This window comes from Lampris incognitus, chromosome 1, assembly GCF_029633865.1.
Source record: "Lampris incognitus isolate fLamInc1 chromosome 1, fLamInc1.hap2, whole genome shotgun sequence".
Taxonomy (NCBI): Eukaryota; Metazoa; Chordata; class Actinopteri; order Lampriformes; family Lampridae; genus Lampris; species Lampris incognitus.
In genome coordinates, this window is record NC_079211.1 from 74,935,268 (window position 1) to 74,947,879 (window position 12,612).

Genomic DNA, 12,612 nt, shown 5'->3' on the forward strand with positions numbered 1-12,612 from the left:
AGGATCAGATGTGTGGTCTCTTTTCTCCTGTGGAAAAACTCTCCTTCCTCCTCTTCCTCCCCTGTCCTACGCTCTCACCTTTCCCTTCCTGTCATATTTTTCTTTTCTGTTTTTACTTGTCGTTGTGTTTGTGTCCTCCTCTCCCTGTCAGGTCTATGTACATCCTTCCATCTCTCCACCACACATCCAAATGCACCCCGACCCCTCTGAGCTACGGACAGACAGACAGACTGCTGCTGTCTGTCTGTGTGTGTGTCTGTCTGTGTGTGTGTGTGTGTGTCTGTCTAGCATCTGCTAACTACTGAGCTTTCTCTTCTCTAGCCACAGCGTTGGATGTCAGGCTGCAGTCGGGCATCTTTTTTGCACTAACAGAACTTCTTTGCAGCTGAGGGTTGAGGACTTGCAGAGCGACAGCTTTGGGCGGTGGTGAATTAAACTGACCGTGTCAGGAAGATCACGTGATGCCGTTTCCTCATCTCTCACATGGCTCCATTGCTCAACTCAAACCACTGGAGTGTAACTCTAAACGTTGTTGGAGATTGTGGACTTCAGGCATGCAGTGTGTGTGTGTGTGTTGGTCAGTGTAGCACACTTGATTAGAATCTGTCACACTGAATGATTTCTGTTATTGCTGATGAGTCTTCTTTCTTCAGGTGACTGAAGGACTCAACAAATTCTCCTTTTTGTCTGTCAATTGTTTTTCTCCAGTAAATCTTTTTGTCGTTTAGTGTGTGTCTTTACTATGCACTGTCTATTTCTGTTTTACACGGCGCATTAGGGATCGACCGATTATCGGTATGGCCGATTATCGGCTCAGATATTCGTCATTTTTCACATTATATTTATCGGCATATTTTTATTGCCCAGCCGATTAAAAAAAGTCCGCTGCGCAAACATGCGCGCTTCCGATGCAGCCTTCACTCTCCTGACGCACAGCACGACACTCACCTCAACAACACAAACGCAAAAGAGAAGCATCCAGGAGCATGCCAGAGGCCGTAAAACCCACTCGGTTGGTAAGACAAGCATGCCACAAAACTCACTCCGTAACGTTAGCTTCTACGTCTTTCTCCCCCTCCCACACACACACACACACACACACACACACACACACACACACACACCAAACAGCATATAACGTCGGTCTGACATGAAGTGGACAACAGAGAACACAGTTTCCACTGCTGTGCTGAACCTTGACTAACTGTAGCTGGGCTAAAGGGAAAGAGTAACGTGTGATGTTTTAGTTACACACAGAGTGTTACTGTCAGTGCTGTGCATGAGTGTGTCAGACGGCCCTGTCCCATGGAACTACATTCTCTCCACTGCAGAACATCCATCTGATTCTGCTGGTCTGCGGAGTAATAAGGTGCGCTGCACCTCTGCACTTATGTGGAGGAATACGGACATTCTGCGGGTGAGAGAAAGTAGTTCCACATGAGAGGGCCTTCTGACGGCAGGATACAGCGGTGAAAACATTCAAAACGTAGTGTACACTTGAACAGATTTTATTTTTTTAGGTGATCCTTTTCTTAAGTGGCTAAAATGCGTTTTGTCCCTGTCCCATTCCTGAACTTCTGTGCCGGCTACTCCTGTTGAACCTCCGAACTGGGAGAGCACAGACTCCCATCTACTGCGGGTAATAATACCCTGACTATCGATAAGTACCTCATGTATAAGTACCTCATACAACCCCGCTTCCAAACCCCGCCACTTTAAAGATAAGAGAAAGGGAAATAATGACACTAATGTACATTTCCCCCTTCAGTTGACTCAAGGCCTGCTGGGAGCACTTGAACCAGTTTATGTGGAGTTACTTTAACATTATTCAGTTTGGTCGGGTTACTTCCTGCTGGCCCTGCAGTTTAATTCATTCCATTTTCTTGGTTTGGAAGTTGTTTATTTTTCATTAAAATATAATCCCGCTCTGATTGTTATCTAGTGCCGTGAACATCATGCACTTTATTTTTTTCAAATATTTTCTATTTTACACAAAATTCAATCACACGCGTTCATTCAAAGGCAGCCTTGTGTTAGGTTTGCGTTGCTGTAAATTTTGATGCAAATTTTTTACATTTACTGCAACTGAATATCGGCCCCAAATATCGGCTATCGGCCTCCATAACTTACCAGTAATCAGTATCGGCCCTGAAAAAACCATATCGGTCGACCCCTAGTGTGTATTTCTGGTCTGTACTGTGTATTTCTGACTGTGTATTTCTGTTCTCACCTGGTCACAGTGTAGACCGGTGTTCTGTTTTTTCTACTGACTCTTCCAAACAACACAATAAGTGACACGGAATCATCAGAGCTCCACTGTGACCTCTGACCCCTGAACTCTTCAGCTGTCCCATGACTTTACCTTATACCGGCACAGTGTAGCTACATACTATTTCTGTAATACCAGGAAATAATGTTGTCTTTCCACCTGTGTGTGTGTGTGTGTGTGTGTGTGTGTGTGTGCGCGCATGCATAGCGCTATGTCTGCCTGTGCACCTTTATTTCGCAGCTCTTCTTAAACAACTGTTTTGCCACCAGTGTGTTGGTTGATGGCTGCTGGTGGAGCCGCAGAGCCAGGACACCTCTGTCCTGGCTCTGCAGCTCCTAACGTTTCTCCGGGATGTGCATGGCACAGAAACACTGCCTTGTGCACACTGATGACATTTGAATGAGAAAAACAGGAAAGGAGTGGATTTTGAACTTATGAGAGAGAAAACGGGAGTGTTTCAGGGAGGAGCAGTCTTCTGCTGTACTGAAGTGAGTAGACAGTGAAGGAAGTGAGGGGACATCAAGACGCTGACCCATTTTTCTTTGTGATCATGTCTTTTAATTTCAGTATAAATGTTTTTATCTTTTTATTGTTGTTGATTGATTTCAGTGGTGTCCAGACTGCATGGTGAACACACACTGCCTCTGCCATCCTCTGCAAGGACTCATAATAAAGACCTTTGCCCCTTTTCCACTGCATGGTAGCGGCTCGACTCAACTCTACTCGCTTTTTTTGGTTTTTCTGTTGGGCAAAATTTGGAGATAATATCTAGTACCTGATACTTTTTTTGGTACCGCCTCCGTTGAGGTTCCGAGCGAGCTGAGCCGATACTCAAAGATGACAGGAAATCTCTACAGAGCACTGATTGGTCAGAGAGAAACTGAACAGCTCTGTTTAAAACCAGGAAATACCGAAACGAACCTCGTGAAACTTGTATCATAGTTGATAATCCATCCATGCAACAACAAAAAAATCCCGCAAATCTCTTAAACTAATATTGTTCAGGTGAAGCAGCCATTTTCAGTTGTCCTTGTTGCTTTTTTGAAAATGAAACACCCGTGTGGGGCACCTATAGAGAAGGGAGGAAAAACTGGTCAACATGCCCACAAGCGATGGGCGGGGCTTCACTGTGAGGGGGAGCTGTCTGCAGAGGAAAACAAAATCAGAAAAGTACCCGGTACCAGAAGTGAGTAGAGTCGAGTTGAGCCGGTACTATGAAGTGGAAAAGTGCATATGGTACCTACAGATCAATGTACAGTATAGACCAGGGGTGGGCAGTCTTATCCAGAAAGGGCCGGTGTGAGTGCAGGTCTTGGTTCCAACCAAGCAGTTCCACACCTGATCCCACTAATCAACCAGTAGAGTCTTTGCTGAGGAACTTGATTAGGAGACACCGGTGTGTAACTGCTTGGTTGGAACAAAGACCTGCACCCACACCGGCCCTTTCTGGATAAGATTGCCCACCCCTGGTATAGACTGACATGTTTACTGACCTGGAAACCTAGAGACTGGCCTGTAGGCCTGTAGACCTGTAGACTGGCTTGTACACATGGTGGGCGATCTATAGACTGATTTATTAACCTTTGATAGAACAGGAACTTCCTGGTGCATCAGTGGAAGGTGTGAGAAGGGTGGGGTTATTGTAACCCATGCCCCTTCATTGATGATGTAACATTGAAAGCCTCCCACATCAATGAAACTCCACCCACTTATGCTGACATCAGTGTTGCAGAGCTGATTTCACCAACTGTACACGGCTTCCCTTTGTCTTATTTTACATGAAAGCTCTTTAGCTGAGCTCAGTGAGATGCTGCCGTTGGCGGTAACATGGAGATGTCTTTACACTGTACAGCCCCGTGGTAGGTCCATTACATGCACACCCCCCCCACATCACAGCAGTTACATCACAACCATCGACAAAACGGTTCTAGACCAGATCGCACCATATCTGTAGACATGACGTTTTCGGTGGCCATTTTGGGAACCTGAGCCGGTTTTCAGTCAAGTCCAGTAGGAGAAATTAAATAAATTGACAGATGCTTTCTAGTGTGAAGGTTCCTTGAAAGGCGCTATACAAAACGAATTTGTTGTTGTTTGTGACAGAGGCTGTAGTATAGTGTCACAGGGTTAAAGGGAGGGTTTGAAACTGTTTTAAGGGGTTCCTGCAGGGCAAGTCACAGCTCAGATTGAAAATGGTGGAAGACAAATATAAGATCATTTATTTTAGTTTTTCTTTTGTGACCTTCTTGTTGTTAGGCTGACAGTCAACCTGGTCCTTCCAATCCAGAGTAATGTCTATCATCATATCATGTTTCTGTGGTGACCAGCAGTCCAGAGCTGAGCTGAACTGAAATCTAACCAACCAAAGAACAAATTGATGATAATTTGACTTCATTTACTTGCAGATAATAATTTGGCATCATTTATTAACAGATAAAACAATATATTCACTTTTATAGGGACGTGAGTTTGGAAAGCATTAGAAACCGTTGCATGTGTGGTTATATCAACAACAGACTGTGTTCCCACAAGGTTAGATCAGTTCATCTGGACACAGCATTTATTGACAGATACATTTCATCATCATCTAAGTGACCTCTTCAGTCTCAACTGACTGCAGGTACCCCACTCTTATAAACAACACAGTGGCATAACGTCCCAAACCAACAACCAGTTTCATATGCAAATATGGCTGTGACCATTAACTAGAGTTACAATGGTCATGTGTACTATTCACAAAGGATTGGGGTATAGTTGCAATCACAGCATTGTAAGATGGTGACATGTACTCTTAGGCACCCCCCCCCCCCCGGTTCAGGGATCATCATTCCCTCTTCACATAGATGGCCTCGTTCCTCCCTATCCAGGATGTACATGTCCCCATCCCTGAAAGAGTGGCCACTGGTCTGTAGATGGTGTAGATGGTATAGACTGTGGAGTCCTGGTCTGTAGATGGTGTAGAGGGTGTAGACTGTGGAGTCCTGGTCTGTAGATGGTGTAGAGGGTGTAGATTGTGTAGATGGTGTAGACTGTGGAGTCCTGGTCTGTAGATGGTGTAGATTGTGTAGATGGTGTAGACTGTAGGGTGTCTGGGCTCAGCCTTAGAGATAGGGTGAGGAGCTCGGACACCTGGAGGGAGCTCAGAGTAGAGGCGCTGCTCCTTCGCGTCGAAAGGAGCTAGTTGAGATGGTTCGGGCACCTGATCAGGATGCCTCCTGGGCGCCTTCCTTTGGAGGTTTTCCGGGTACGGCCAACTGGGAGGAGACCCCGGGGTAGACCCAGAACTCGCTGGAGGGACTACATGTCCAGTCTGGCCTGGGAATGCCTTGAGATCCCCCAGGAGGAGCTGGAGGGCGTTGTAGGGGGGAGGGATGTCTGGAGTGCCCTACTTAGCTTGCTGCCACCACGACCCGATCCCAGAGAAGCGGCTGAAGATGAATAAATGAATACCTCCACTGCTTCTTCAACAGGAATGCACGTGAAGAGAGAGTTAACATCATGAGACCATTGTTTCATCCCCCTCCATCGTGGTGTCCCCCAGACCCTCACCTCATCCACAACATCCATAGTGTTGTGGATGTGATGTTCATTACTGCCTACCAACGGTTTAAGAACAGATGCCAGAAACTTAGAGAGGTTATAGGTCACTGAGTTAATCATACAAACAATAGGCCGTAATGGCACATCCTGTTTACGTATCTTAGGTAACCCATACAGACTAGGTGTAGCGCCCCCTGGGTATAATCTGTGGTACAACATTGTTATCAATAGCATTGTCCTGTTCTAACAGCTTCAGACAATCGATCACCTTTTTCTTGTAACCACTGCCTGAACTGGGGGGGGGGGGGGCGAGGAGTTCATCTGTCACCATCTTACAATGCTGTGATAGCAACTATTCCCCAACCTTCTGTGAATAGTACACATGACCATTGTAACTCTAGTTAATGGTCACGCCCATATTTGCATGTGAAACTGGTAGTTGGTTTGGGTCGTTATGCCACTGCACTGTTTATAAAGCCTCCTAAAGAGCGTGACTGCTGGGATAGGCTCCAGCATCCCTGTGACCCTGAGAGCAGGATAAGGGGTTTGGATAATGGATGGACAAGTTTATTGCAAGCCACACTGTGTAATATGGATCTAACAAACTTGAATGCGACATCAAGTGTGACGTATGTAGACTGTAATAACGCCTACTGAATCGCAGGCTACGACGCAAGTCCATAAAAACGTCATCAGCGTGCGTGATGCATCAGCGCGCGTCATCAGTCTTCGCCGCTGGTAGAGCAACATGATGCCAAGCAGGAGTCGAATCCTTTCAATAGTCGCTGCAGCTCATTGTGTTGAGTCCATGGCAATTGGGTCACAGATGCTAACAGTGTGTTTGTTTGTGTTTAGCGCCAGCAAAGATTGTGCGTCATTTTGTGCTGCATTTCTATTGGTTGGTTAGTAGACGTAGGTCATAGCAGCAGTCACATTGTGAGAAGGTCATCCTACATTTCTGACACTGTCAGACTTTTGTCCCAGGTTACCTTCGGTCGCAAGACCAGAATAACGCCGTCTTTGGACCTGTCTCACAGTGCGACGTAGGACCACCGTTTTGGAGCCACGACCAAAGACATGGCCACGTTTAGTCATCTTTCATCTGAGACGGCCCACATCACACAGTCTGTAGGAGGCTTAAGGGTGGTTTATAAACTGACCTGCAGTCAGTTGAGACGGAGGAGGCCACTTAGATGATGATGAAACGTGTCTCTCAATAAGTGCTGTGTCCAGATGACCTGACTCGCCTTTCTGGGATTTGCTCACCTGGATTATTGAGCAGCGTCGAGACGATAAGAAACACAGCAACATAAAGCCAGCTGGAGCTGTGCAGCGGTGTCTCAACCATTAGATTCATTCTTGGACCGCATGTGTTGGCTGGCACTGCTCTCAGATGTGCATCTGTATTTCTGGTCAGTTGGTGAGGTTGCTGATACGAGCCCCTGCCTTGCTTTTCAACACATGTTCAGTGTTATGTAAGAAGACTTCAATAAATTACCTCTATTAACTTGTTTTATAACTCCAGTAACATACTGTCACTACTGTTACAAATGACCTTAGACCTGTGGAGGGCGCTGTCTATCGTTGGTCTTGGTTCCAGGACAACTTGTTGACGTCCTGGTAACCCCAACACTGAACATTCTGAAGAGGGATTAAAAAAAATAGAGGACAGATTTAAGAATAAAAAAAGAAAAGAACACAGAAGATGGTTAAATGAGCTCACTAATTACAAGAGTTGTCATAGCAACCAGTAAAACACAGCAAGCCGTATTTCATGGGAATTATTGCAATGCTGTAAAGACAAATTTCACCAGTCTAGACATGCGTACAGCCATCTATACTGCAGTCGTACTGCGTATAGTACCACAGTACTCTAGTATCCAGGACCAGTCCCTCTAAACTCCTCAGGAGAATGAAGACGAGTTCCTCCTCATCATGTTGTCATGGAAACCACCATTAATAAATGGGATGTTTAGCCAGTCCAACACATCACCTCTCTGAGGCTTCTGTGCTGTCCGGCAACTGTTTCTATGACAACAGTATCCAGCACAGTCAATGTCCGAACTGATGGCCAAGATCTCTGACCCTGTGTCCAGTGTGATCTGATCATGTTATCTGATCATGTGATCTGATCGTATGGTCTTATGTGATGGTGAAGATGATGAAAATGTTCTTGTTCATCAGTGTGTTGTGTTGACCTGCATGTCTCCTACGTTTTATTTTTCTTTTGTGTCCCTTTCCTGCAGCCGTACCCCACTGACATCACCGGCCAGCTCAACCTATCAGATCCCTCCGTCAGCACCGTGGTCTGAGAGGACGAGAGACACACAGCGACAGAGAGAGAGAGGGGGGAGGGGGAGTCTGGAAGTGAGCCACAGGTTGACAGTTCCATAGATGCAACGCCAACTGAGCCCCACCCCCCACACCCACACATATACTCTCTCTCTCTGTCTCTCACACAAACAGACACACACACTTGACTGATAAACACACACACCCACACAGATATACGGCTGGACTGCTTGATGTAAAACAGGATCGGAGATGTGCTGATATCAGGACTTTGGACACAGCAACATGCTGTGCAAACATACACTGAAACACACACACGCACACACACAGATTGGCGCCAAGACACACACACACACACCACCTGTCACCCCTTGCCCAGCTCTCCACCAGCCCTACTGTCATCATTGCCCATGTGCACACACACACACACACACTAGCCTAGCTTCATTATAGTTATGTAAGCTGTGTGCTTGTAGCTTTCTGTCTCTTCAAACCAGAGTTTTGTATCATGTGGACAGGTGTGACCAAGTGTGTGTTTAGATTCTCTGGTGGTGAACCAGATCAGAGTTCCTGTGAGTTCGACGTCCTGCTGATGAAGATAGTGATGACTGTAGACCTCATGTTGAAGACAGCATGACTTTGTGATGTCAGTCTCTTTCTACCTCCACTAATTTAAGCTGCCATTACCAGGTGATGTTCACTAAAACCCTCGTATCTCCACACACGTCTGTTCTCCACCAAAAACCCTCGTATCTCCACACACCTCTGTTCTCCACCAAAACCCTTGTATCTCCACACACGTCTGTTCTCCACCAAAAACCCTCGTATCTCCACACACGTCTGTTCTCCACCAAAACCCTTGTATCTCCACACACCTCTGTTCTCCACCAAAACCCTCGTATCTCCACACGGGTCTGTTCTCCACCCAAACCCTCGTATCTCCACACGCGTCTGTTCTCCACCAAAACCCTCGTATCTCCACACGCGTCTGTTCTCCACCAAAACCCTCGTATCTCCACACGCGTCTGTTCTCCACCAAAACCCTCGTATCTCCACACACGTCTGTTCTCCACCAAAACCCTCGTATCTCCACACACGTCTGTTCTTCACCAAAACCCTCGTATCTCCACACACGTCTGTTCTCCACCAAAACCCTCGTATCTCCACACACACGTCTGTTCTCCACCAAAAACCCTCGTAGCTCCACACACGTCTGTTCTCCACCAAAAACCCTCGTAGCTCCACACGCGTCTGTTCTCCACCAAAACCCTCGTATCTCCACACACGTCTGTTCTCCACCAAAAACCCTCGTAGCTCCACACACGTCTGTTCTCCACCAAAAACCCTCGTAGCTCCACACGCGTCTGTTCTCCACCAAAACCCTCGTATCTCCACACAGGTCTGTTCTCCACCAAAAACCCTCGTAGCTCCACACACGTCTGTTCTCCACCAAAACCCTCGTATCTCCACACACGTCTGTTCTCCACCAAAACCCTCGTATCTCCACTCGTCTGTTCTCCACCACAACCCTTGTATCTCCACACGTCTGTTCTCCACCAAAACCCTTGTATCTCCACACACGTCTGTTCTCCACCAAAACCCTTGTATCTCCACACAGCTCTTCTCCACCGAAAACCCTGGTATTGCCACACATGTCTGTTCTCCACCAAAAACCCTCGTAGCTCCACACACGTCTGTTCTCCACTAAAACCCTCGTATCTCCTCACACGTCTGTTCTCCACCAAAACCCTCGTCTCTCCACACACGTCTGTTCTCCACCAAAACCCTCGTATCTCCACACATCTCTTCTCCACCAAAACCCTCGTATCTCCACACACGTCTGCTCTCCACCAAAACCTTTGTATCTCCACACATCTCTTCTCCACCTAAAACCCTCGTATCTCCACACACGTCTCTTCTCCACCTAAAACCCTGGTATCGCCACACACGTCTGTTCTCTGCCAAACACTGAAAACCATCCCGCCTGTCTGTTGTAATGGCAGCGTCCTTTTAAAATGGGACATGAGGTCTGAAGCAGGCGACGTGAACACACAAGCTTCTGAGGTGATTCTGAGGTTTGATGGAGGACAGTCCCGGTGGCGTTACAGGAACAACGTAGCTGATGTCTTTCACACTGAACATGTCATTTTATATCACCATGATGTTGTTATGTTCTCGTCGAGTGTTTGATCTTGGCTTCACTGAACACAGCAGATTCAAACCATTTTAAAGCTGTGTTCAGTTCCCATGCCGAGCGACAGGCGGCGCTGTGGGAGAAGAGATATGAACTCATCCACAACATTTAATCAAACTTAAAGGATAACTCCGGAGGTTTACGATCTGGCAGAGGTGGAAAGAGCACTGCAGTAGTTCTGCTCCAGTAGGAGCAGAACTACTGCTGCTGTACCGATCATTTAGTTGAATACAAGTAAAAGTATTGATGAAGGAAACGACTAAAGTCAGACCAGGTGGAGGAGTGTCCTCTGGCTTATATACAACTATATACTTACATACAACTAATACTAATATGCTATACTAATACCATGGTAATAATGGAGGAGTGTCCTCAGTAGAGTGCAGATCCCCACCAGCCGTACCTTTCTCCCCTTCTCTGGTGTTCAGACTTGGAGACAAACCTTTCTTCTCCTACCAGGAGAAGGACACACACACACACACACACAGACTGAAAAACCAGTGTTTTCCTGCCATTATAAGACTTCTGCACAGCTCCCAAGTCGACTGAACGGGAAATATGGGAAATAGTAGAAAATCTAGCTAAGAAAACGTTTTGCCTGTCAGTCTGTGGATGTGCAGCCTCCTAGCACCCTCACACGAAAGCGACCAAGTCTGACATGAGCAGACAGAGATCAGGCCATCATAAGCCCTCGTTAAAAGAGGTCGCATGTGTTGAACCGTCGTGGTTTTCATGATATCAAATGAATGAAGGTGAATGGCTGCTCTGCTGAGTGGCTTTCATTCATAAAACACCGGTAGGAAAACAGCTCAACCACGGGAGATGCTGTAGGTGACTTCTCGCTGTGACTGTGATTCCTCCTCCTCTTGACATTTTATTTTTATAGCAGAGTTTTAACATTGGAGACTATGGCACTTCCGTGTAGCGGCGAGGTGAATAAGGTGGATTATTGTTAGTTCATCCAGTGTTCCTCCAGTTCTCATGAGCTGCCATCAGCAGTGAATGATTTGCTGACTTGTGAAATATGATCGACTTCTCGTTTACTTTCAAGACTCATGCATGAATATATAATGTTTTGGTTTTGACAGTGTCACTGTCCGATCTGAGTCAACCGTAGATGTGAGTCGTGCATGTGCAGGGTTGACTCAGATCAGGCAGCGACAGAGCATGTGCAGGGTTGACTCAGATCAGGCAGCGACAGGCAGCAAGTGCAGGGTTGACTCAGATCAGGCAGCGACAGAGCATGTGCAGGGTTGACTCAGATCAGGCAGCGACAGGCAGCAAGTGCAGGGTTGACTCAGATCAGGCAGCAACAGAGAGCAGTGTTGATCGAGCGAGCTAGAGAGAGAACAAAGAGAGTGAGCAGCGATGGCGATAACAAATGTTTTTCAAAGTTTTTAATCGCCATAACCATGAGAGGTTCTTCATCAAACAGTCATAACTGTGCACAAAACATTTTAGGCTGATAACTCCAGTAGTTTGTGAGATTAGCCATTGAAAGACACACATACAAGCGTGCACACGCTCAACCAAACTCTTTGTTCAATAGAGTTTCTCAGTGAAAACCTACTCGAGTAATTACTTGCTGAGATACTTCTGATCCTTCCATGACCACAAAGTGAAGTATGACATAGTGTTTAGTTGGCAGCCCATATCATCAGAACTAAGCTAGAGCAACACTGGCTGAAGGAACCAGATAGATTTTGACCATGGAGATGTCCAGAACCACCCAGTATCACTAACATTTAACACTTATTCACACTGATTCTGTGTTTAGACTTTTTTTTACTCTGTAGTAGTTGTTAAAATAAAAATAGTAAAGTAGAATGTTGTAGTATAAATCAATTCAAAATAAAAGATTCATAATTTTATTATATTCAAAAATCAGGTTACAGTAAAAATCTACTCGAGTTCTGTAATGAGAATAATTGTAATTTATGACTTTCCACCTCTCCCACCTGGGTTTTATTTTCATTGGTTTTTCCATCATTCATATCAGTTTTGTATCATTTTACCCACCGGTTTCATTTAGTAGAATTTGGACCCATAGTAAAGCTGCCAGGATGCAGTGGTGGTCCCTTGTCCAAAGTCTATGATATGAAGCTGATGAGTAAAAAGATTCCTAACCGATATGAATGATGGAAAAGAAGTAGATCCAGAAGTAAGACCCAGGTTGTGAAACACTAAATTATCCTTTAAATGAGATGTAGTAGTTTTGTGTTGATGTTCTCCATCTGTGGCCTGACGGCTGGGCGCCTGCGAGGCAGCTTGGTTTATCTCCGATCTCACAAAGAGACTACACTAAACCAGTGACTGT

General features: G+C 45.9%; 1 protein-coding gene across 2 annotated transcripts in view; it reads left to right on the plus strand.

Moving 5' to 3' along the window:
• grin1b (glutamate receptor, ionotropic, N-methyl D-aspartate 1b) overlaps positions 1-8,121 on the plus strand; it is a 90,059-nt gene extending 81,938 nt beyond the window's left edge. For both annotated transcript variants that reach the window (XM_056283673.1, XM_056283681.1), the window contains one exon: positions 8,056-8,121. In XM_056283673.1, coding sequence (XP_056139648.1) covers positions 8,056-8,121 — 66 coding nt within the window. The remainder of the gene's footprint in view (positions 1-8,055) is intronic.
• Positions 8,122-12,612: the final 4,491 nt, after the last annotated feature.